We start from the raw sequence: 26,720 nt of genomic DNA, 5'->3' as shown, positions 1-26,720 counted from the left end.
CTGGAAGGTAGGAGTTGCAGAGACTTGAATCCAGTGTGATACACCTGAGAATACGGTGGAGGGGAGGGAGCCTGCTTAAGGATGCTACCACAAAGTATTATAAACAGTGGAGTGCAGAATTGGAACTTAACAGAAGTCTGCTACAGTGAGGAATATGCCTGGCCAAAGGTGCTCAGGTGGTGAAGCAGGATGGAATCCCAGGTGTGACAACATTGTCTGAGGTTCCCTGGGGTGGCAAGAAGAACAGGTGGTGTTTGAGTGTGGCAGAGTTCCCAGGCATAGGAACATGGAAGCCAGCTGAGAACAGTGCATCTAAGTGTTGGCTTTCTCCTATGTGTTGCCATAAACTGCAAACCACTGTGCATTTGTGTGACTGCTTTCCTGGGCTGAGTCCAGCAAAAGGTAGAAGCGTGGTGAAACGCACCACCCCAGGATGAACAGTATGGGTCCGCACTCCAGAAGTTCTTAAAATTGGGGGTTTTGGATCTCACATGCCTGAGGTAAATCCTCCATCATAGGCTGGTGAACACAGAGTTCTGATGGAAGCTAAGAGGATGGGGAGTGATTGACTGCTTTTCTGTGAAGACCCACGGAAGAGTGAGGGGTGTGAATTTTCAGCTCCAGGGCTAAAGAACAGGGCACAGCCACATTCATCCCACCCATCAATTGATGAACGCCTTCATGGTGCAAAACAGCGCCTCCTAGTGGAGTCTGGAGCCCCTTACACCAATCCCTGCCTCCCTGAAAACTGGAGGCCCATTTCCATTAAGGCAAGTCCACCTGAGAATCAGTGCAACAGGCACCTCTCCCAGAAGATCAGCACAAACAACTCACGCAAAGTCTACTGATCATAGAGGTCTGCAAAGCTTCAGCTCTTGGGGAAAAAAGTATATAGCATTCTTTGTATTTTTATTCCTTAGCCTTTCGTATTTTTTGTTATATTATTTTTTAAATTCTTTTTCTCTTTTTAATTTTTATTTTTATATATACTTTATATATTTTTATATTTTGTTTCCTTTCATTAAATTTATATTTGTGTGTATATATATATGTGTGTGTATGTATGTATGTATGTATATGTGTGTGTGTGTATGTGTGTGTGTGTGTGTGTGTGTGTGTGTATCTCTTTCTTTTGGGATCTAGTTTCTTTTAACAGACCAAAACACACACAGGATCTAGTTTCTTTTTGTTTGTTACTGTTTTTTTCTTGTATTCTAGACAAAATGATTAGACAAAATGGAGAAATTCACCCCAAAAGAAAGAACAGGAGGTAGTACAGCCAAGGATTTAATCAATATGGATATAAGATGTCTGAACTAGAATTTAAAACAATTATAGAGTCACGGTGTTGTGCTGTGGGGAAGAGACGAATTTGTAAACCCTGGAGCAAGGTTCTGCCTACCTGAGGCCGCTGCTTTGTGGAAACCCTGGATAAGCCACTGTCACCATGTCCGACCAGGAGGCAAACCTTCAACTGAGGACTTGGGAGATAAGTAGGAAGGAGAATACATTAAACTGAAAGTCATTGGACAGGATAGCAGTGAGATTGACTTATTCAAAGTGAAAATGACAACACATCTCAAGAAACTCAAAGAATCATACTGTCAAAGACAGGGAGTTCCAGTGAATTCACTCAGGTTTCTCTTTGAAGGTCAGAGAGTTGCTGATAATCACACTCCAAAAGAACTGGGAATGGAAGAAGAAGATATGGTTGAAGTTTATCAGGAACAAACAGGGGGACATTCAACGATTTAGATACTCTTTTTATTTTTTCTTTACCCTCAAACCTTTCTTATTTTTAAAAATAGTTCTTTTGTAATGTGTTCAAAACAGAATTGAAAACTGGCACCCCATCTCTTTAAAACATCTGGCAATTTGAATTCTAGTGCCCATTATTGATTATCACTTGTTTTCATTGTGCTGATTTTTGGTGACAAAACCTCAGCCCCTTTCATATTGCCCTTTCCTTTTTAAAAATTACATGTGTGCACAGAGAGGCCACCTTTTCCAGGACTGTGCATTTTCAGGCTTGTGATAAGAACGACCAATACAGGTGTTCATGATGACTTTCCAATTGGCCCTGAAGTTCTAGCACACCCCTGGATTGTGACTTTCAGTGGGAGATGGAAGTTTTTCAGAGAACTGAAAATGAGAAAGTGGGAAAATGGGAAAATGACCATTCCTTAACTTGAAGCTTCTTTTAAAAGTTAAGGATCTGAACCAAAGGAAGAGAAATATCAGGCTGGAGTAGAGAAGACAGAGATAATGAGAGTAAATGACTAATTCCAAAGATGGCTTCACTGAAGAGAAAGCATTTTAAGATAAAAAGTCTTGTCAGAAGATCCCATAAAAGTTCTAATTTTCATTAGCAGTTAATAAAGCTATTCATGCAGAAGTGTATTCAATAGAACACTGCTCTTTTTATTTTATTTGTACTTTTTGGCCTGGGATATGGATTTTAAATGGACATTGTCTATACCAGCTTCATTAAAATAAACAAAATATTTGTAAAAACTGTAAAATATATATATAAAAACAAATATAAAGATACTAGCTGAGGTTGAAAACATAGAAGACACTAGAGAATCCCTTACTAGAGTGAGAAAAGAACTAAAATCTAGTCAGGCTGAAATTAAAAATGCTACTATTGAGAATCAGTTCCAAGTGAAGACCAAAATAACCAGGCTGAACAAAACAGAAGAGTGAATCAGTAACCTAGAAAACAAAATTATGGAAAATAAGGAAACTAAAAAGAAGAAAGAAAGAAAACTATTAGATCACAAAGGTAGACTTAGGGAACCCAGCAATTCCATAAAGCAAAGTAATATCCATATTATAGGAGTACTAAAAGATGAAGAGTGGGAAATAGGGGAAGAAGGTTTATTTGACCAAATTATATTTGAGAGCTTCCCTAATCTGGGTAAGGAAACACACATTTAAGTTCAGGAAGCACAGAGAACTACCCTTAAAAAAACAATAGGGCAGCCCCGGTGGCTCAGCGGTTTAGCACTGCCTTCCGCCCAGGGCCCAATCCTGGAGACCTAGGATCGAGTCCCACATCGGGCTCCCTGCATGGAGTCTGCTTCTCCCTCTGCCTGTGTCTCTGCCTCTGTGTGTGTATGTGTGTGTGTGTGTGTCTCATGAATAAATAAGTAAAATCATTTTTTAAAATCAACAAAAATAGATGAACACCTCAACATATTATACTGAAAGTTGCAAATTACAAGATAAAGAGAAAAATCCTGAAAGTAGCTTGGAAGTGAGGTCCTAAACCTACAAGGGTAGATAGATAAGGCTGGCAGCAAACCTGTCCACAGAAACCTGGCAGGCCAGAAAGGACTGATATGATATAGTCATCATGCTTAATGGGAAAAATATGAAGCCAAGAATACTTTATCCAACAAGGCTGTCGTTCAGAACAGAAGGAGAGAGAGAGTTTCCAAGACAAAAACTTAAAGGAATTTGTGAACACTAAATCCTTCAGGAAGTATTAAGAGATATTTAATATAAATATCTTTAATATGTATTTAATTAACATTTATTAATATTTTATATAGTTTTATATATGTAATACATAAAATATTTCATATATTGTATATTTAAAATAAAATATTGAAGCGAGAGACCAAAAGTAACAAAGACTAGAAAGGAACAATCTACAGGAGCAATGACTTTACAGGTAATACAATAGCACTAAATTCATATCTTTCAATAATTATTCTAAGTGTAAATAGATTAAATGTTCCAGTCAAAAGGCATATTAGAGTATCTATGGATTAAAAAAACAAGACTTATCAATATGCTACTTACAAGAGACTCATTTTAGATACAAAGATACCTCCAGATTGAAAGTGAGGGGATGGAGAACCATTTATCATGCTAATGGACATGAAAAGGAAGATGGAGTACCCATCCTTATATCAGAAAACCTAGATTTTAAACCAAAGAATGTAATAAGAGATGAAGAACATATTATTATAAAGGGTCCTATCCAACAAGAAGATCTAGCAATTGTAAATATTTATGCCCCTAACTTGGGAGCACCCAAATATATGTCAATTAATAAACATTTAAAAACTTATAATAGTACAATAATAGAGGATTTTAACACCCCACTCACAGAAATGGACAGATATCTAAGTAGAAGATCAACAAAGAAACAAGAGCTTTGAATGACTCACTGGGCCAGATGGACTTAATAGATATATTCAGAACCTTTCATCCTAAAAAGGAGAATACACATTCTTTTCAAGTGCACATGGAAAATTTTATAGAATAGATCACATACTGGGTGACAAATCAGGTCTCAATTGGTACAACTTGATTGAGATTATACCATATATATTTTCAGACCACAATTCTATGAAATTTGAAGTAAACCACAAGAAGAAATTTGTAAGAACCACAAATACTTAAGGTTAAAGAACATCCTACTAAAGAATGAGTAAGTCAATCAGGAAATTAAAGGAGAATTTTAAAAGTATATGGGAGGAAATGAAAATGAAAACATGACAGTTCAAAATCTTTGGGATGCAGCAAAGGCATATATAGAAATACAGTAGTATATTAAGAGTATATAGAAATACAGGCCTTCCTCAAGAAGCAAGAAAAGTCTCAAACACACAACCTAACCAACACCTAAGGAGCTGGAAAAAGAATAGAAAATAAAGCCTAAATCCAATAGGAAAAGAGAAATAATAAAGATCAGAGAAGAAATCAATGGTGTAGAAATTTAAAAATAGCAGAACAGATTGATAAAAGTAGGAGCTGGTTCTTTGAAAGAACTAATAAGATTGATAAACCTCTAGCCAGACTTACCAAAAAGAAAAGAGAAAGGACTAAATAAAATCATGAATGAAAGAAGAGAGATCACAATGAACACCAAAGAAATACAATTATAAGAGAATATTATGAGCAATTATATGCCAATAAATTAAGCAATCTGGAAGAAAGGGATGCCTTCCTTAAAACATATAAACAAAACACTGAAATAGGAAGAATAGAAAATCTGAACAGACCCATAACTGGCATAGAAATTCAATCAGTAATCAAGAAACTCCCAATGAACAAGACTCCGGGGCCAGATGGCTTCCCAGGAGAATTCTGCCAAACATTTAAAGAAAAATTAATATCTGTTCTCTGAAATTATTCCAAAAAATAGAACTGGAAGGAAAAATTCCAAGCTCATTCTACGAGGCTGGCATTACTTTGATCCCCAAACCAAAGACCCTACCAAAAAGGGAATCACAGACCCCATTCCTGATGAACATGGACCAAAAATTCTACAAGGATACTATCTAATAGTATCCAACAATACATTGAAAGGATTATTCCAAGTATTTATTTGTGGCCTGAAGGGGTGGTTCAACATCCACAAATCAATATGATACACCACACTAGTAAAACAAAGGAGAAAAACTGTATCATCCTCTCAATACATGCAGAAAAAACATTTAACAAAATACTGCATCTTTTCTTGATACAAACCCTCTGAACAAAGTAGGGATAGATGGACCATACCTTAACATCATAGAAACCATATACAAAAAAAAAAAAAAAAAAAAAAAAACAGCAAATATCTTCCTCAATGGGGAAAACCTGAGAGCTTTTCCCCTAAGTTCAAGAACAAGGATGTCTATTCCCACCACTGTTGTTCAACATAGTACTGATAGTCCTAGCCTCAAGCAGCCCAACAAAAAGAAATAAAAGGCATCCATATTGTCAAGGAAGGAGTCAAATTTCACTCTCCACAGATGACATGGTCCTATGTAGAAACCTCAAAAGACTCCACAAAAAATTTCCCAGAACTGATACATGAATTCACCAATGTTGCAAGATATAAAGTCAGCATATAAAAATCTGTTGCATTTCTTTTTTTTTGAGATTTGTTATTTGACAGAGCACAAGCTGGTGGAGCAGCAGGCACAGGGAGAGGGAGAAGCAGGCACCCACTGAGCAAGGAGCCCAGATAAGACTTAATACCAGGACCCTGGGGTCATGACCTGAGATGAAGGCAGATACTTAACTCACTAAGCCACCCAGGAACCCCTGGAATAACAGATATTGTTAAAATATCTATGTTACTCAAAGCAGTCTACACATTCAGTGCAATCCCTATCAAAATAACACCAGCATTTTTCACAGAGCTAGAATAAATCCTAAAATTTGTGGAATCACAAAAGACTCCAAATAGCCAAAGGAATGTTGAAAAAGAAAACCAATGCTGGAGGCACCACAGTTCCAGACTTCAAGCTGTATTACAAAGCTCCAGTCATCACCGTATGGTACTGGCAAAAACACATAGATCAATGGAACAGAATAGACAACTTAGAAGAGGACTCTCAACTCTCTAGTCAACTAATCTGCAAAGCAGGAAAGAATATCCAGTGGAAAAGACAGTCTCTTCAACAAATGGTATGGGGAAAATTAGACAGCCATATGCAGAAGAATAAAACTGGACCTCTTTCTTACCATACACCAAAGTAGACCCAAAATGGATGAAAGATCTAAAAGTTAGGCAGGAAACCATCAAAATCCTACAGGAGAACACAGGCAGCAACCTCTTTGACCTTGGTCACAGCAACTTCTTGCTAGACACATTTCCAAAGGTAAGGGAAACAAAAACAAAAATGAACTATTGGGACTTCATCAAGATAAAAAGCTTCTGCACAGCAAAGGATACCATCAACAACACTAAAAGGCAACCTACAGGTGGAAAGAGCCACAATGTCCTTTGACAGATGAGTGGATAAATATGTGAGATATATATAGATATAGATGGATGGATGGATGGATGGATGGATGGATGGATGGATGGATGGATGGATGGATGGATGGATGGATAGGTAGGTAGATAGATAGATAGATAGATAGATAGATAGATAGATAGATAGATGATAGATACACAAGGGGATATTACTCAGCCATCAGAAAGATAAATACCTACCATTTACATTGACATGGATGGAACTGAAGGGTATTAATGCTAAGTGAAATGAGTCAATCAGAGAAAGACAATTATCATATGGTTTCACTCATATGTGGAATATAAGAACTAGTGAAAGGAGCCATAAGGGAAGGGAAGGGGGGAAATTGGCAAAAAATTAGAGGGGAAGATAAGCCACAAGCAGCTCTAACTCTGGGAAACAAAGGGTTGCAGAAGGGAAGGTTGATGGGGGGATAGGGTAACTAGGTGACAGGCATTAAGGAGGGCACAGGACGAGATGAGCACTGGGTGTTACACTATATGTTGGCAAATTGAATTTAAATAAAGCATTGAAAAAATAAACAGTAAATAATAAAAAGGCAACCTACGAAATGGGAGAAGATATTCACAAATGAAATATCATATAAAGGACTAGGTCCAAAATCTATAAAGAACTTAACCAAACTCAGCAACCAAAAAACAAATCCAGTCAAGAAATGGGCAGAAGACATGACCCGACCTTTCTCCAAGGAAGACATCCAGGTAGCTAACAGATGCATGAAAAAATACTCAACACTCACTCAGCATCAGGGAAATACAAATCAAAACTATAATGAGATACCACCTCACACTGGTCAAAATGGCTAAAATCCATACACAAGAAACAACAGGTGTTGGTGAAGATGTGGAGAAAGGGGAACCCTCTTGCACTGTTGTGGAATGCAAACAGGTGCAGCCACTCTGGAAAACAGTATGGAGGTTCCTCAAAAAAGTTAAAAATAGAGCTACCCTACAACCAGCAACTGCATTACTGGGCATTTATCCAAAGGACAGAAGCATAGTGATTCAAAGGATCACGTGCATCCCAATGTTTATAACAACAGCAATGTCCACAATAGCTAAAATATCAAAAAAAAGTCTAGATGTTCATTGACAGGTAAATGGATAAAGAAAAAGTAGTACACACACACACACACACACACACACACACATACACACACTGGAATATTACCTAGCCATCAAAAAGAATGGAATCAGGGATCCCTGGGTGGCTCAGTGCTTTGGCGCCTGCCTTTGGCCCAGGGCATGATTCTAGAGTCCCGGGATCGAGTCCCGCATGGGGCTCCTGGCATGGAGCCTGCTTCTCCCTCCTCCTGTGTCTCTGCCTCTCTCTCGCTCTCCCTATGTCTATCATAAATAAGTAAATAAATCTTAAAAAAAAGAATGAAATCTTGCTATTGGCAATGGCACAGATGGAACTAGGAGTTATTATGCTAAGCAATATAAGTCATTCAAATACCATATGATTTCTTTTGTATGTATGATTTAAGAAATAAAACAGATGAACATAATGGAAGGGAAAGAAAAATTAAATAAGGTAAAACCAGAGAGAGGCGGGGATCCCTGGGTGGCTCAGTGGTTTAGTGCCGGACTTTGGCCCAGGGTGTGATCCTGGAGTCCCGGGATCAAGTCCCGCATCAGGCTCCCTGTGTGGAACCTGCTTCTCCCTCTGCCTGTGTCTCTGTCTCTGCCTCTCTCTCTCTCTCTTCCTCTTTCTGTTTCTCTCATGAATAAATAAAATCTTTTTAAAAAATAGAGGCAAATCATAAATTCTTACTATAGGAACAAAACTGAGGGTTGCTGGAGGGGAGGTGGGTGAGAGGATAGGTTAAATGGATAATGAATATTAAGGAGAGCACTTGATGTAATGAGCACTGAATGTTATATGCAACTGATGAATCACTAAGTTCTACTCTTGAAACTAATAAAACACAATATGTTAAATAAATTGAACGTAAAACAAAAATGCTTCCATCTTCCTGAATGTTGTTAGTTGAAAGATGCTTTCTAAAACAAACAAACAAACAAACAAACAAAATGTGGTGTATATCTATGCCACATAATATTTCCAAAAGGAAGAGTGAAATATTGCCATTTGCAGTGATGTGGATGGAGTTAGTATTATGTTGAGTCAGTCATAGAAATAAATCAAAGAAAGACAAATACCATATGTTTCACTCATTTGCAAATTTTAAGAAACAAAAACATAGAGGAAAAACAAAAGAGGGGCTAACCAAGAAACACGTTTTTTTTACTATTTAAATTCAATTTGCCAACATATAGTACATCATTAGTTTCAGATGTAGTTTTCAATAATTCATCAGTTGCATATAACACCAAGAAACAGACTCTTAACTATAGAGAACAAACTGAGGGTTACTGGAGGGGAGGTGGACAGGAGGATGGGTTAAAGCAGTGATGGGTATTAAGGAGTACACTTGTATGTTGAACATTGGATGTTGTATGTAAGTGATGAATCACTAAATTCTGCACATGAAACTAATATTACACTGTTAACTAAGTGGAATACAAATTAAAGTGTGAAAAATGAAATTTAATAGATTAATGAAAAAAAGATTGTATCTCTGTGGTGTTGTTATTTCTCCTCTCATTTTTTATTTTGAGTCTTTTTTTCTTTTTGTTAAGTCTGGCTAGCTGTTTATCAATCTTATTTTTTTCATAGACCCAGTACCTGGTTTCATTGGTCTGTTCTGTTGTTTGTTTGGGTTTTGTTTTGTTTTGTTTTGTTTTCGCTTCTATGTCATTTATTTCTGGTCTGATCTCTATTTTTTTCTTTTTTCTAGTAGCTTTAGGCTTGGTTTGTTGTTCTTTTTCTAGCCCCTTTAGGTGTACAGTTAGATTGCTTATTTGAGATTTTTCTTGTTTCTTGAGGTAGACCTGTATTGCTGTATACTTCCAACTTAGGACCACTTTTGCTGCATCCCAAAGTTTGGGGACCATAATGTTTTCATTTTTGTTTCCATGTATTTTTTTATTTTTTATTTTATTTCATGATTTACCCATTCATCGTTTAGTAGCATGTTGTTTAACCTCTATGTACTTGTGCTCTTTCCAGATTTTTTTTATTGTGGTTGACTTCTAGTTTCATAGTGTTGTGGTAGAAAATATCCATGGTATGGTTTCAATCTTTTTGTGTTTCTTGAGGCCTGCTTTGTGACATAATATGTTATCTATTCTGGAGAATTTTCCCTGTGCACCTGAAAAAATATGTATTCTGTTTTAGGATGGAATGTTCTGAATATATCTGTTAAGTCTGTCTGGTACAATGTGTCATTCAATGCCAATGTTTCCTTGGTTATTTTCTGTTTAGATAGATCCATTGACATAATTGGGGTGTTAAAGTCCCCTACTATTAATGTATTATTATTAATTAGTTCCTTTATGTTTATTATTAATTCTTTATATACTTGGGTGCTCCCATGTTGGGTACATAAATATTTATATTGTTATGTCTTCTTTGAGGATTGTCCCCTTTATGATTATATATTGTGCTTCTTTGTCTCTCATTACAATCTGTTTTAAGGTCTAGTTTATCTGATAAGTATTGTTATTCTGGCTTTTTTTTTTACATCTATTTGCATGATAAATGTTTCTCCATTCCCTCTTGTTTGATCAATTAGACCATTGAGGTCTAAAATGGATCTCTTGTAGGCAGCATATAGATGGGTCTTGTTTTCTTATCCATTCTGACATCCTATGTCTTTTCACTGGAGCATTTAGTACATTGACATTCAAAGTAATTATTGATAGGTACGTATTTATTGCCATTTTATTACTTCTGTGGTCGTCTCTGGATATTTTTCTCTGATACTTCCTTGTCTTTCATGTTTTGCTGATTTTTTTAGTGATATATTTGGATTTTTCTCTTTATTCTTTGTATATTTATAGTCACTTTTTATATATGGTTGCCATTACATTTGTGTATAACATCTTCTGCAAATAGCCGTTTATATTAAGTTGATGGCCATTCAAATTTGAATTCATTCTTTTGTCCACTCTTCCCTCATTTTTACATATATTTTATTAGGTTTATGTTCTTATTGTGTGTAAGTTTCTTGACTGATTTTTACTGAAATACTTATTTTTAAGTTTTGTATTTCTTGACTTTATACTGTCAACTTTGGTCTCTCCTTTTCAGAGTCATCTTTAGTATTTCCTACAGGGCTGGCTTAGTGGTCACAAACTCCTTTAGTTTTTGTTTGTGAAACTCTTTATTTCTCTTATTCTGAATGATAACCTTGCTGAATAGAGTATTCCTGGCTGCAATTTTTCCCATTCAGCACTTTGAATATATCATGCTACTCCCTTCTGGCTTGCCATGTTTCTGTTGAGAAATCTCCAGCCAGTTTTATGGGTTTTCCCTTGTAAGTTAATGACTCCTTTGATCTTGCTGCTTTTAAGATTCTTTTATCTCTATATTTTGTAAATTTAATTGCAGTATGTCTTGGTGTTGGCCTCCTTTTGTTGATTTTGATGGGAGTTCTCTGTGCCTCCTGGATCTGGATGTTTGTTTCCATCCCCAGATTAGGGAAGTTTTTAGCAATTATTTCTTGAAATAAATTTTCTGCTCCCTTTTCTCTTTCTATTTCTTCTGGGACTCCTATAATGTGGATGTTATTACATTTGATGGAGTCACTGAATTCCCTAAGTCTATTCTTATTTTACATAATTCATCTTTCTATCCTTTGTTCAGCTTCATTGTTTTCCATTACTTTGTCTTCTATGTCAGTAATTCATTCCTCTGCCTCCTCCAGCCTTCTGTTCATTGCATGAAGTATGTTTCTAATGTCATTGATTTCACTTTTCATCTCTAGTTGATTCTTTTTTAACTCTTTTATCTCTGTGGTAAGGGTCTCACTGATGTCTTCTATTATTTTCTCAAGCCTAGTGAGTATCCTTAAGATTGTTGCTTTAAATTCTATACAGGGATCATGCTTATATTTGCTTTGCATAGATCTCTGGCTGTGGCCTTATCTTGTTCTTTCATCTGGGAAACATTTTTCTGTCTGGGCATTTGTCTGTCTCTGCCTTTTTCTGTGTGTTAGAAAAGCCAGTTATGTCTCCTGCTCCTGAGAGTAATGGCCTTATGAAGAAGAGGTCATGTAGTGCCCAGGGCCTGGAACTTCAGGGAGCATCTCTAGTGTGTGCTGCATGCACTCTGTTGTCATGTTCTGGCTGCTCTGTCCTCTATCCTTCAAGCCAGTCATCTGCAGAGGCTGTGGCAGTGTTTGGTTCCTGGCCTAACTCTGTTGAGTTTTAACTGGGTTTGCTCTTGTCTGTTTATGAAATGAGGCCTATCACCACCTCCACCAGAACTGAGGCCCTGCAAAACTTCCTGGTCAGGAGACATGGTGTGGACAGGGGTTTGTTCTCATTTTCCGGGAAGAGGCCCACGGGCTGGGACTGAGGCAAGTGTGACTGAGAAGGGCAGTTCCACCAGAGCATGGGGGGTGGGGTTTGGTGTAAGCACATTAGGCAGCCATTGTCCATGCTATGCTCTGATTCCCACAGATTGCTCTGAGTTTATGCTGAGGGGAGGGGAAGCGAAATGGCACCAGCCAGTTCTTTTGTTCCCAGAAAGGTGTCTCTATGAATGTTGCCTCTCAGGGACATGCTCCAAGGAGCAAAAAATCTCCCCACTCCAGGCACTCTTTAGATCACTGTTTTCACACTACATTCCCCCAGGTTGTCTGCCTGCTTTCTTCCAGGAACAACATAGTGCTGTTTGAGCTCTATCGCAGCCAAACCCACTATCCTTTAAAACTCCAAGCTTTAAGCTCCCCTGGTTGCAAGAACTCACAGAATTCAGGCCCTTTCATTACCCAAGCCAGTGGAATTACCATATGCTCCTCTCTCTCTCTCTCTCTCTCTCTCTCTCTCTATCTATCTCTTTCTCTCTCTCTCTCTATCTCTCTCTCTCTCCCCTTATCTGACACCACAACTCCCTCCCTTCTGCAGCCACAATCTCTTTTTCTCCTAAACCATGTTTCTGCACACCCTGCCTTCTTTGGTGTGGCCTCTTCTCTCCCTTTAGTCATGATGTTTGTTCTGTCGGTCTTCAGGTAATTTTCTGGGGAATTTAAATGATTTGATGGTTACCTAGTTGTGTTCATGGGGTGAGGCAAGCTAAGCATCCTACTCCATTACCATCTTCCTGCTACTGATTTTTTTTTCTGAGGGAGGTGTGCAGTCTAGTGACAGTGGCATGGTAAGTAAGGTCTAGGGAAATATTAAGATGATGAAAGATAAAAGTAGCTTAAATGGCAACTCTTGGAACAAGGGTGATAAGGACACAGAAATAAGGGAGGTTGACCTCAGTAATTAGCCAAATTAAATATAGAAAGGAAACACAGGGATGATAATTCTACCTGGGATTCTCATCTCAGGTAAGACAAATGGAAACTAAGATTACTCATCATTGGCCTTGAGGGAGTGTGCCATTTTCATCTTTTTGTCTAAGATTATTATGACCTAAATATCCCATATATGCAGGGTGGCTGCTATACACAATAGAGATGACAGACTTAGAGGACATTGTTCTACATTTCCATCTGATATAGAGCTCTTTGGTAGAATGAAGGAATTAAAACACAAGGCTTCAGGCAACCAAGATTCTAATTAATGAAAAGAAATAATTATATCCCAGAACAGGAATGAAACAGAAAATTCCCTGTGGGAGCTATATTTATTTAGGAAGTAAATCAAACTTCTTGAGAAGCAGGAGCATAGAACAGAACTGAGGTGGACTTTAATCCTAGTCATGAAGGAGGATAAAGGAAATGAATGAAATTACAACTGTACATTTATTATATGAACTTTAATTCAGCACAGTTAGAAGACAGATATTTTGGAACACCTGGGTGGCTTATTCGTTAAATATCTGCCTTCAGCTCAGGTCATGCTCCTAGAGTCCCAAGATGGAGCCTCACTTCGGACTCCCTGCTCAGCGAAGAGCCTGCTTCTCCCTCTCTCTCTCTCTCGCTCTCTGCCCCTACCCCCATTCGTGCTGTCTCTCACTCCCACTCATTCTCAAATAAATAGAATCTTTTTTAAAAAATTAAAAAAGAAGACAAATATTTTGTTGGGTACTTTTAACACAGTGTAGTAATTATAAATCTGGAAATTCAGAGTATCTCTGAGAGAAACACATTAGAGAAAGTGATTACACTTTACTACAACATCTGCCCATCCCATATCATAAGTATATAAATGATATCAGAAGAGACCAAGATTAATAAATATATCATCAAGTTAAATAGGAAATACAAGGATTTACAAACATAATATTTCATCATGTGTTCCTACCAAATATTTTGGATATGGAGGAGAGGGAAGACTCAGAAATTAATGGTCACACAGACTAATGTCATCACATTAGATATGGATTTCTAAGCTATAGAGAGTGGATCATAACACAATGTAGAATGCAAATCATGAAGATAGGAAAGAATATATTTACTCAGAATTGATTTTTCTCTAGCAAAATAATTGTAAACCAACTATTGGAAGAGAGGGAGTAAAAACCAACCAGAATAAAACGTCCATAACCCACTTAATTCATGGAACATTTTACTATAGTAGGAAAAGAATAAAATGACAAGGAATTCTTGGTTATTTCCAAGACTTGGAATGATTGTTTAATCATTTATTTGCTTTGTACTGGGCACACTTCTAAATGCTTTACACCTGTGTATTTACTGAAAGAATAAAGAGAAAAACACTTAGAAACAATACTTCTAACCTTACATACCTATATTCCAGTCTATAGAATGTGTCTAACAAAAGTAAACTTGAGATTTTTAAAGAAATTGTGTGTTCTTTGAGATGACCAATGCATTCAGTAAAACTAGTGATACTGTATTTGGAATGAATGAGGTGATATGGATATATCATGACATATTCTACAGATAACATGTCAAAAGAATAAAGACATTATAAACAACCTGATTCAAATAAATCTGATATTTTAGGTGAAATGAGGAAAAAAATTCTTGAAAGATAAAAAGTACCAAAACTGATTCAAGAAAAAATATACCCATCAAAATATCATTAGCATTTTTCAAAGTAGAACAAATAATCCTGAAATTTGTATGGAATCACAGAAGTCTCTGAATAGTCAAATCATTCTTTTAAAAGAACAAAACTGGAAGTATCACAATCCTAGATTTCAAGATATACTACAAAGCTATAGTAATCATTACTGTATGGTACTGACACAAAAGTAGACACACACACATCAGTGAAACACAGTAGAGAGCCAATAAATAAATAATAATAATAAATCCAGCTTATAAGGTCAATTTTCATCTCCAACAAAGGAGCCAAGAATATACAATGGGAAAAAAAATCCCTTCAACAAATGGTGCTGGGAAAACTGGACAGTTCCATGCAAAAGAATGAAGCTGGACTGCTTTCTTATACTATACACAGAATAAACTAAAAATGTGGTAAAGACCTAAATGTGAAACCTGAAACCATAAAATTCTAGAAAAAAACACAGGCAATAATCTCCTTGACATCAGCCATAGAAACAATTTTTTAAAGTATATTTCTTTTGGAAAGGGGGAAAAAAGCAAAATTAAACTATTGGTACTATACCAAAATAAAAAGCTTTTGCACGCTGAAGAAAACCATCAATAAGACAAAAATACAATCCACCAAATGTGAGAAGATATTTGAAAATGACATATCTGATAAGGGGTTGATATCCAAAATATCTGAGGAACTTATATGACTCAATGCCAAAAAAAAAAAAATGATCCATTTAAAAGCGGGCGGAAGATATGAACAGACGTTTCTCCATAGAAAACCTAAAGATGGAAAAAAGACATGTGAAAAGATGTTCAACATCACCCATAATCAGGGAAATGCAAATCAAAAACAAAATTAAATATCATCTGACACCTGCCCAAATGGCTAAAATTAAAAACACAAGAAACAACAGGTGTTGGCAAGATGTAGAGAAAAAGGAATAATCACACACTGTTGGTGGGAATGCAAGCAGACACAGCCACTGTGGAAAATAGTATGGAAGTTCCTCAAAAAATTAAATACAGAATTACCATATGGCCCAATAATTCCACCACTGGGTATTTACCCAAAGAAACAAAAGTGCTAATTGGAAAAGATATATGCATCTCTATGTTAATTTCAGCATTATTTATGAATCAAGTTATAGAAGCCACCCAGTGTCCATCAACAGATGAATGGATAAAGGAGGAGGTGTGTGTATAAAAGAAAGAAGAAAAAGGAAGGAAGGGAAGGGAAGAAGGAAGGAAGGAAGGAAGGAAGGAAGGCAGGCAGGAAAGGAAGGAAGGAAGGAAAGAAGGAAAGAAAAGGAATATTACTCAGCCACAAAAAAAGAATGATATCTTGGGATTCCTGGCTGGCTCAGGTGGTAGAGTGTGAAACTCTTGATCTTAGGGTTGTGAGTTCAAGCCCCTCGTCGCGCATGGAACCTACTCTAAAAAAAAAAAGAACAAGATCTTGCCATTTGCAACAACATGGATGAAACTTGAAGGTATAATGCTAAGTGAAATAGAGAAAGACAAATACCATATGATTTCACTCATATGTGAAATTTAGGAAACAAAGAAAAAGAGACAGACTCTATAGACTCAAACTATAGCAAACAAACTGATGGTTACCAGATGGGAGATGGGGAGAGAGATGGATGAAATAGGTAAAGGGGATTAAGAGTACTTATTTTGATGAACACCGAATCATGTATAGAACTGTATCATTATACTGTATACATGAAATTAATATATCACTATACATCAATTATACTTGTATTAAAAGTAAATTAGAAAAAAGAAGTAATATAGAATGTGAAAAGATCTTTATTAAAGAAATTGAATTTGTACTTTAAAACATTCCTACAGAGAAAAATCGAGGGCCATATGGCTTCACTGATTAATTCTACTTAATATTTATTGAAAAAATACATATTCTGCCTAAATTTTGGGGGGGATATAAGAAAAGGAAATATCCGAGGGAGGGGCAAGATGGCGGAAGAGTAGGGTCCCCAAATCACCTGTCCCCACCAAATTACCTAGATAACCTTCAAATCATCCTGAAAATCTACGAATTCGGCCTGAGATTTAGAGAGAGGAAACAGCTGGAATGCTACAGTGAGAAGAGTTTGCGCTTCTATCAAGGTAGGAAGACGGGGGAAAAAAGAAATAAAGAAACAAAAGGCATCCAAGGGGGAGGGGCCCCGCGAGGAGCCGGGCTGAGACCGGGGCGAGTGTCCCCAGGACAGGAGAGCCCCGTCCCAGAGAAGCAGGAGCTGCACCCATCTTCCCGGGCGGAAAGGCGCTCGCAGGGAGTTAGAGCAGGACCCCAGGAGGGCAGGGATGCCCTCAGGCTCCCTGGGACACTAACAGGCACCTGCGCCCCGGGGAGAGGGCGCCGAGCTCCCTAAAGGGCTGCAGCGTGCACGGCTGGACCCGGGAGCAGCTTGGAGGGGGGCACGGGTGGAGGCTCGGTGGAGAGGGGGCTGCCCTGGCCAGCAGCGTGAATCCAACAGCGCAGGCCCCGGAGCACAGAGCACCGGGACACAGCCCAGGATCCAGCCTCCCCCCGGGACAGGCAGAGGCCGGGAGGGCCCAGGACAGCAAGGACGCTCCTGCCCCGACCTGAGCAGATCAGCGGCCCGGCCACAGGAGCATCCAGGCCCCTGCAGACGGAGAGCTCCATAGTTACTGCGGGAGCTGAATCCAGGTTTCCAGAGCTGCCGCAGCCACTGGGGTTGTTCCTCCTGGAGCCTCACGGGGTAAACAACCCCCACTGAGCCCTGCACCAGGCAGGGGGCAGAGCAGCTCCCCCAAGTGCTAACACCTGAAAACCAGCACAACAGGCCCCTCCCCCAGAAGACCAACTAGACGGACAAGTTCCAGGGGAAGTCAAGGGACTTAAAGTATACAGAAACAGAAGATACTCCCCGTGTTTTTGTTGTTGTTGTTGGGACTTAAAGTATACAGAAACAGAAGATACTCCCCGTGTTGTTGTTGTTGTTGTTTCTCTCTCTTTTTTTTTTTTTTTTGCTTTTTGATTTGTTTGCTTCCCCCACCCTTTTTTTCCTTTCTTTCTTTTTCTTTCTCGTTTTCTTCTCTTTTTTTCTATTTTCTTCCTTTTTTCCTTTTTCTTTTTCTCTTTCCTTCCTTCTCTCCTCTCTTTTTCTCCTTTTCCCAATACAACTTGTTTTTGGCCACTCTGCACTGAGCAAAATGACTAGAAGGAAAACCTCACCTCAAAAGAAAGAATCAGAAAACGTCCTCTCTCCCACAGAGTTACAAAATATGGATTACAATTCAATGTCAGAAAGCCAAATCAGAAGCACTATTATACAGCTACTGGTGGCTCTAGAAAAAAGCATGAAGGACTCTAGACACTTCATGACTGCAGAATTTAGATCCAATCAGGCAGAAATTAAAAATCAATTGAATGAGATGCAATCCAAACTAGAAGTCCTACTGACGAGGTTAACGAGGTGGAAGAACGAGTGAGTGACATAGAAGAGAAGTTGATGGCAAAGAGGGAAACTGAGGAAAAAAGAGACAAATAATTAAAAGGCCATGAAGATAGATCAAGGGAAATAAATGACAGCCTGAGGAAGAAAAACCTACATTTAATTGGGGTTCCTGAGGGCGCCGAAAGGGACAGAGGTCCAGAATATGTATTTGAACAAATTCTAGCTGAAAACTTTCCTAATCTGGGAAGGGAAACAGGCATTCAGATCCATGAAATAGAGAGATCCCACCCTAAAATCAATAAAAACCATTCAACACCTCGACATTTAATAGTGAAGCTTGCAAATTCCAAAGATAAAGAGAAGATCCTTAAAGCAGCAAGAGACAAGAAATCCCTGACTTTTATGGGGAGGAGTATTAGGATAACAGCAGACCTCTCCACAGAGACCTGGCAGGCCAGAAAGGGCTGGCAGGATATATTCAGGGTCCTAAATGAGAAAAACATGCAACCAAGAATACTTTATCCAGCAAGGCTCTCATTCAGAATGGAAGGAGAGATAAAGAGCATCCAAGACAGGCAGGAACTGAAAGATTATGTGACCTCCAAACCAGCTCTGCAAGAAATTGTAAGGGGGACTTTTAAAATTCCCCTTTAAGAAGAAGTCCAGAGGAAGAATCCACACAAACAAGGACTGAATACATATCATGATGACACTAAACTCATATCTTTCAATAGTAACTCTGAACGTGAACGGGCTTAATGACCTCATCAAAAGGCGCGGGATTTCAAACTGGATAAAAAAGCAGGACCCATCTATTTGCTGTCTACAAGAGACTCATTTTAGACAGCCTGAAAATAAAAGGTTGGAGAACCATTTACCATTCAAATGGTCCTCAAAAGAAAGCAGGGGTAGCCATCCTTATCTCAGATAAACTAAAATTTACCCCGAAGACTGTAGTGAGAGATGAAGAGGGACACTATCTCATACTTAAAGGATCTATCCAACAAGAGGACTTAACAATCCTCAATATATATGCCCCGAATGTGGGAGCTGCCAAATATTTAAACCAATTAATAACCAAAGTGAAGAAATACTTAGATAATAATACACTTATACTTGGTGACTTCAATCTAGCTCTTTCTACCCTCGATAGGTCTTCTAAGCACAACATCTCCAAAGAAACAAGAGCTTTAAATGATACACTGGACCAGATGGATTTCACAGATATCTACAGAACTTTACATCCAAACTCAACTGAATACACATTCTTCTCAAGTGCACATGGAACTTTCTCCAGAATAGACCACATGCTGGGTCACAAATCGGGTCTGCACCGATACCAAAAGATTGGGATCGTCCCCTGCATATGCTCAGACCATAATACCTTGAAATTAGAACTAAATCACAACAAGAAGTTTGGAAGGACCTCAAACACGTGGAGGTTAAGGACCATCCTGCTAAAAGATGAAAGGGTCAACCAGGAAATTAAGGAAGAATTAAAAAGATTCATGGAAACTAATGAGAATGAAGATACAACCATTGAAAATCTTTGGGATACAGCAAAAGCAGTCCTGAGGGGGAAATACATCGCAATACAAGCATCCATCCAAAAACTGGAAAGAACTCAAATACTCAAAAGCTAGCCTTACACATAAAGGAGCTAGAGAAAAAACAGCAAATAGATCCTACACCCAGCAGAAGAAGAGAATTAATAAAGATTCGAGCAGAACTCAATGAAATCGAGACCAGAAAAACTGTGGAACAGATCAACAGAACCAGAAGTCGGTTCTTTGCAAGAATTAATAAGATAGATAAACCATTAGCCAGCCTTATTAAAAAGAAGAGAGAGAAGACTCAAATTAATAAAATCATGAATGAGAAAGGAGAGATCACTACCAACACCAAGGAAATACAAATGATTTTAAAAACGTATTATGAACAGCTATACGCCAATAAATTAGGCAATCTAGAAGAAATGGACGCATTTCTGGAAAGCCACAAACTACCAAAACTGGAACAGGAAGAAATAGAAAACCTGAACAGGCCAATAACCAGGGAGGAAATTGAAGCAGTCATCAAAAACCTCCCAAGACACAAGAGTCCAGGGCCAGATGGCTTCCCAGGGGAATTCTATCAAACGTTTAAAGAAGAAATCATACCTATTCTACTAAAGCTGTTTGGAAAGATAGAAAGAGATGGAGTACTTCCAAATTCATTCTATGAGGCCAGCATCACCCTAATTCCAAAATCAGACAAAGACCCCACCAAAAAGGGGAATTACAGACCAATATCCCTGATGAACATGGATGCAAAAATTCTCAACAAGGTACTAGCCAATAGGATCCAACAGCACATTAAGAAAATTATTCACCACGACCAAGTAGGATTTATCCCCGGGACACAAGGCTGGTTTAACACTTGTAAAACAATCAATGTGATTCATCATATCAGCAAGAGAAAAACCAAGAACCATATGATCCTCTCATTAGATGCAGAGAAAGCATTTGACAAAATACAGCATCCATTCCTGATCAAAACTCTTCAGGGTGTAGGGATAGAGGGAACTTTCCTCGACATCTTAAAAGCCATCTACGAAAAGCCCACAGCAAATATCATTCTCAATGGGGAAGCACTGGGAGCCTTCCCCCTAAGATCAGGAACAAGACAGGGATGTCCACTCTCACCACTGCTATTCAACATAGTATTGGAAGTCCTAGCCTCAGCAATCAGGCAACAAAAAGACATTAAAGGCATTCAAATTGGCAAAGAAGAAGTCAAACTCTCCCTCTTTGCCGATGACATGATACTCCTCATAGAAAACCCAAAAGCATCCGCCCCAAGATTGATAGAACTCATACAGCAATTTGGTAGCGTGGCAGGATACAAAATCAATGCCCAGAAATCAATGGCATTTCTATACACTAACAATGAGGCTGAAGAAAGAGAAATTAAGGAGTCAATCCCATTTACAATTGCACCCAAAAGCATAAGATACCTAGGAATAAACCTCACCAAAGAGGTAAAGGATCTATACCCTAAAAACTGTAGAACACTTCTGAAAGAAATTGAGGAAGACACAAAGAGATGGAAAAATATTCCATGCTCATGGATTGGCAGAATTAATATTGTGAAAATGTCAATGTTACCCAGGGCAATTTACACGTTTAATGCAATCCCTATCAAAATACCATGGGCTTTCTTCAGAGAGTTAGAACAAATTAATAATCTCCAACAGGAGGGATCCTACTGAGAGCATTCAAAAGGAAGAGGGAAAATGTGAAGAGTTGTCATAGGAAAAGGGGTCAGATTGAACTGAGGTAAGAGTAGAATAAACAATATTAGATAAAGTTAGATGGAAATGAATTTAGCCTAAAATATGGAGAAAACTTGGAGGATGGGGAGTTTTGAGTTCACCATCTCTGAGGATAATCACACATAAGCTTTTGATAGTCCCTTATTGGGAATTAGAGATGTTTTTTAAGAAGTAAATGGATTTGGGGGATCTTAGGAACTTAAAACAATGTTACTTTATCCTCGTAAAATTATTTGTTACAATCCATGATGTAACTACACCACAATCAGCAAAACTCCCATCCAACTTGCCTAGCTGATAAATCTTTCTCAGTGTCCAGCTTCTACTTCATTAAATCCATTTTTTGTTATTTGGTGATTTATAATTACTGTAATTTTATGTAGGAATTTTCCATTTGATATTGAATATGTGAACAAATTAACTTTTATCAACTAGCTATTGTTCTTTATACTTACAAAAAGTTAATTTGTATTTTTTTAGGACAACAAAAGACTGTGTATCAAAGATGGAGTTGTAGTGGGGACAAATTTGCTAAAAGTAAATATCTCTTCCTTATTTCTCTTTGTTTCACAATAAGTATTACAGTGAAGAATATCTACTAGATATTTTTTCCACGGCTAACTAGAAGTTATTATGGAATCAAACAGTATTAAAAATACATCTAACAGAAAACCCAAACAACCTAATTCAAAAATGGAAAAAGGAATTGAATAAGCAGTTCTTCAAAAAGATGTACAAATAGCCAATAAGTATATGGAAAGATGCTCAACATCAGTAGTCATTAGGGAAATGCAAATAAAAAACAGAAGAAGTAACAAATACAGGAAAGGATATGGAAAAATTGAAACCCTGTACATTGCTTTTGGGAATGTAAAATGGTGCATCTGCTATGGAAAACACTATGACAGTTCCTTAAAAAGTTAAACATAGAGGGACACCTCGGTAGCTAAGTCAGATAAACGACTGACTTGATTTTGGCTAAGTTCATGATCATGGGGTCATGGATGAGCCCCGCATAAGACTCCCCACTGAACAGAGAGTCTGCTGCTTTTCTTTTCCCTCTGCCCCTCCCCCCACCACCCTCAACTCACTCTTCTCTCTTTCCCTCTCAAATAAATCCTTTTTTAAAAAGTTAAACATAAAATTATCATATGATTCAGCAATTCCACTTCTAGGTATATACCCAAAATAAAGTAGGAACTTGAACAGGTATTTGTACACCAATGTTCATAACATTATTCATAAAATCCAAAACAAAAAAATTACCCAAATGTCCCATTGACAAATAAATGGATAAGCCACATGTTGTGTATACATAAAATGATTATTATTCAGCCTTAAAAATGAGTAAATTCTTATACATGCTACAACAGAGATGAATCTAGAAGAAATTTTGCTAAGTGAAATAAGCCAGACACAAAAGGATAAATATTGTAAGATTCCATCTTATATGAGGAACATACAATAGGAATAAACTCATCTAGATTAGTGCTGATTCATTCCTTTCTTCTACTTTCAGATTTGAAGCTCTGATTGATCACTTGGAGAAGAAACAAAAAGAGCTGGGCATTGCTAGCTTTGGTGCTTCAATCACTACCATGGAAGAAGTCTTTGTTAAGTGAGTAGTAATAACCTTTAAAACAACAACAACAAACTTCCACCTCTAAAATGCTACAATAGTTGGAAAACAAAACCCATCTTATTTGTACTGGAATGAAGTACTCATAGGTACAGATTTTTTCAAATATGTTAATATTTTCTGCTCATGCATTCACATATAGTCAGCTGAGAATACATAAAGATTTTAGGCTTTGGTCTTGATGCATGTGTCTTTTTTGTGGTAGATAGTTTAAGAGTTAGTCAAAAAGAAAAAAATAATATCTGTGTCATCATAGGAAAAGTTCTAGTTCTAACTTGAAGTCTATACTAGAAATAACTTTAAATATTAAACCTAACCATGTTTTCATAATCTTAGGCATGGTTTGTTTTGTTTCTTGCACTGTAAAAAACTTCAAATTGAAAATGTCCAGGGAGTTCAGGCTGTTCTTAGGCAAATATAAGTTGGTTATCTTTCAAAAGATTTCACAAAAATGTCCTTTCACAAAATGTCCAAAATGCTAAGGTTATGACAGAGCTATGACAGAAGGTCTAGACTTCATTCTCTCAGACTCAGTGTTTTAATATTGTCAATATCTCAGAGTTGACTTGGGGTAATTTATTCACATGAATTAGGTTTACAGAAGACTGATATATATAAATTAAAATGCTGCTTAATTTATGATAAATTATAATACACATAATTTATATTAAGAAATTGCCTCTTAGCCATTCAATAAAATGTTCTTTTGTCTGTCACTAGGCAAACTACAGAGGGAGCAAAATTATAATAAGAAACCTCCTTTGTGAATATAACTAGGACAAGCTCTATAAGGACAGGCACCAGGAAAGTTTTATTCACTGACTATACTTGGTCCACAAACAATGTCACATAATAGGCACTCAAAAAAGTTCTTGGATGAATAAATGAATGAATCAATACTATTCAAAGCCATTATCTGCACAGTAGTTGCTCTACCTGTCACTGGGAATTAAAGGTTAAAACCCTAAACCAACACCGTAGTATCTGAGTTGTCTCTCTATCCAGGGCTTCTGCCCATTTTTTTTTTCTTTCAAATTTTTATTTAAATTTTAGTTAGTTAAGGGACACCTGAGACGCTCAGCCAGTTAAGCATCTGCCTTCAGCTCAGAGTCCTGGCTGGGATCAAGCCTCTCATCAGACTCCCCTACTCAGTGGAGAACCTGCTTCTCCCTTTCCTCCTCACTCATGCTCTTCCTGGCTTCTGTGTCTGTCTGTCTGTCTGTCTGTCTGACTGTCTCTCTCTCTAATAAATGAACTTTAAAAAGCTAAAAATAATAATAAATTTTAATTAATTAACATACAGTGCAATATTGGTTTCTGGGATAGAATTCAGTAATTCATCACTTACCTACAATATCCAGTGGTTATTGTAAGTGCCATCTTTAAAGCCTATAACCCATCTAGCCCATCCCCCACCCACCCCCCTCTATCACCTCACAGTTTGTTATCTATCCTTAAGAGTCACTTATGGTTTGTGTCCCTCTCTCTTTTTCCTTTTCCCCCCTTCCATGTGTTCATCTGTTTTGTTTTTTTAATTCCACATATGTGTGAAATCATACAGTATTTCTTTCTCTAACTGATTTATTTTGCTTAGTATAATACACTCTAGCTCCATCCACATTATTTCAAATGCCAAGGTTTCATTCTTTCTTATGGCTGAGCAATATTCCATTATATATGTGCAATATTCATATATATACATATATTTTTTTCACATCTTCTTTATCCATTCATCAGTCAACATACATTTGGGCTCTTGCCATAGTTTGGCTATTGTTGATAATGCTGCTGTGAACATTGGGATTCATATGCCTATATTGTATTTGGGTAAATACCTAGTAGTGCAATTGCTGGATCATAAGGTAGTCCTATTTTTAACTTTTTGAGGAATCTCCATAGCATTGCCCAGAGTGGCTACACCAGTTTACATTTCTACCAAAAGTGCAAGAGGGTTTCCCTTTCTCTATATCCCCACCAATATCTGTTGTTCCTTGCATTGTTAATTTTAGCCATTCTGACAAGTATGAGGTGGTATTTCATCATGGCTTTGATTTGCATTTTCTTGATGATGAACGATGTTGAGCATTTTTTCATGTCTGTTAGCCATTTAGATGTCTTCTTTGGAAAAATGTCTATTCATGTCTTCTGCCCATTTCTTAAATGCATTATTTGTTTTTTGGGTGGTGAGTTTGATAAGTTCTTTGTATATTTTGGATGGTAACCCTTTATCAGATACGTCATTTGCAAATATATTTTCCCATTCCATAGGCTGCCTATTAGTTTTATTGATTGTTTCCTTTGCTGTGCAGAAGCTATTTATCTTGATGAAGTCCAAATAGTTCATTTTTGTTATTGTTTCCTTTGCCTCAGCTACAGCCAAGGTCAAAGAGGTTGCTACCTGTGTTCTTCTCTAGTATTTTGATGGCTTCAGGTCTCACATTTAGGTCTTTAATCCATTTGAATTTATTTGTTAGATAAGATAAGATAAGAAAGTAGTCCAGTTTCATTCTTCTCCTTGTGGCTTTCCAGTTTTCCCAATACCATTAATTGAAAAGACTGTCTTTTTTTTTCTATTGGATATTCTTTCCTACTTTGTCAAAGATTGGTTGACCATATAGTGGTGAGTCCATTTCTGTTTTTTCTATTCTGTTCCATTGATCTGTGTTTTTGTTTTGTGCCAGTTTCATACTGTGTTAATGAATACAGCTTTGTAATAAGCTTGAAATCTGGAATCATGATGCCCCAGTTTTGTTTTTCTTTTTCACAGTCATTTTAACTATTTGGGCTCTTTTGTGTTTCCATACAAATTTTAGGGATTGTTCCAATTGTATGAGAAATGCTGGTGGTATTTTGATAGGGATTGCATTAAATGTGTAGATTCCTTTGGGTAGTATAGGTGTTTTAACAGTGTTTGTTCTTCCAACCCATGAGTATGGAATGCTTATCCATTTCTTTGTGTCCTCTTCAATTTCTTTCATAAGTGTTCTATAGTTTTCACAGTATAGATCTTTTACTTCTTTGGGGGCCTTGGGGTTCTTTTAAAGATTGTATTTATTTATTCATGACAGACACAGAGAAAGAGGCAGAAACATAGGTAGAGGGAGAAACAGGCTCCCCATAGGGAGCCTGATGTGTAACTCAATCCCAGGACCCCAGTCATGACCTGAGCTGAAGGCAGACACTCAACCACTGAGCCACCAAGGTGCCCCTAGATCTTTTACTTCTTTGGTTAGGTTTATTCCTAGGTATCTTATTAGTTTTGGTGCAATTGTAAACAGGATTGATTCCTTTATTTCTTTTTTTGGTGTTTCATTATTGGTGTATAGAAATGCAACAGATAAAAAAAAAAGAAATGCAACAGATTTCCATCCATTGACTTTATATCCTATAACTTTGCTGAATTCATGTATAAGTTCTAGCAATTTTTTGGTGGAGTCTTTCAGGTTTTCTACATAGAGTATCATGTCATCTCTTAAGTGAAACATCCTGTCATTATAAATGTTCT

At 37.4% G+C, this 26,720-nt stretch overlaps 1 protein-coding gene and 1 pseudogene across 6 annotated transcripts in view; both read left to right on the top strand.

The window, feature by feature from the left end:
• The window catches only part of LOC479816 (ATP-binding cassette sub-family A member 3-like), a 195,459-nt gene that overhangs the window by 96,356 nt on the left and 72,383 nt on the right, over positions 1-26,720 (top strand). For all 6 annotated transcript variants that reach the window (XR_005360838.1, XR_005360837.1, XR_005360836.1 and 3 more), the window contains one exon: positions 23,096-23,194. Coding sequence is in view for 1 of the 6 variants with exons in the window: in XM_038540129.1 (XP_038396057.1) it covers positions 23,096-23,194 (99 nt within the window). In the remaining 5 variants the exon portion in view is untranslated. The remainder of the gene's footprint in view (positions 1-23,095; positions 23,195-26,720) is intronic.
• Positions 1,448-2,199, top strand: LOC100686999 (annotated as a pseudogene).

Source organism: Canis lupus, chromosome 6 (assembly GCF_011100685.1).
Source record: "Canis lupus familiaris isolate Mischka breed German Shepherd chromosome 6, alternate assembly UU_Cfam_GSD_1.0, whole genome shotgun sequence".
Lineage (NCBI taxonomy): Eukaryota > Metazoa > Chordata > Mammalia > Carnivora > Canidae > Canis > Canis lupus.
Note: the sequence above shows the minus strand (reverse complement) of the source record. Positions and strands in the feature narration are given on the sequence as shown.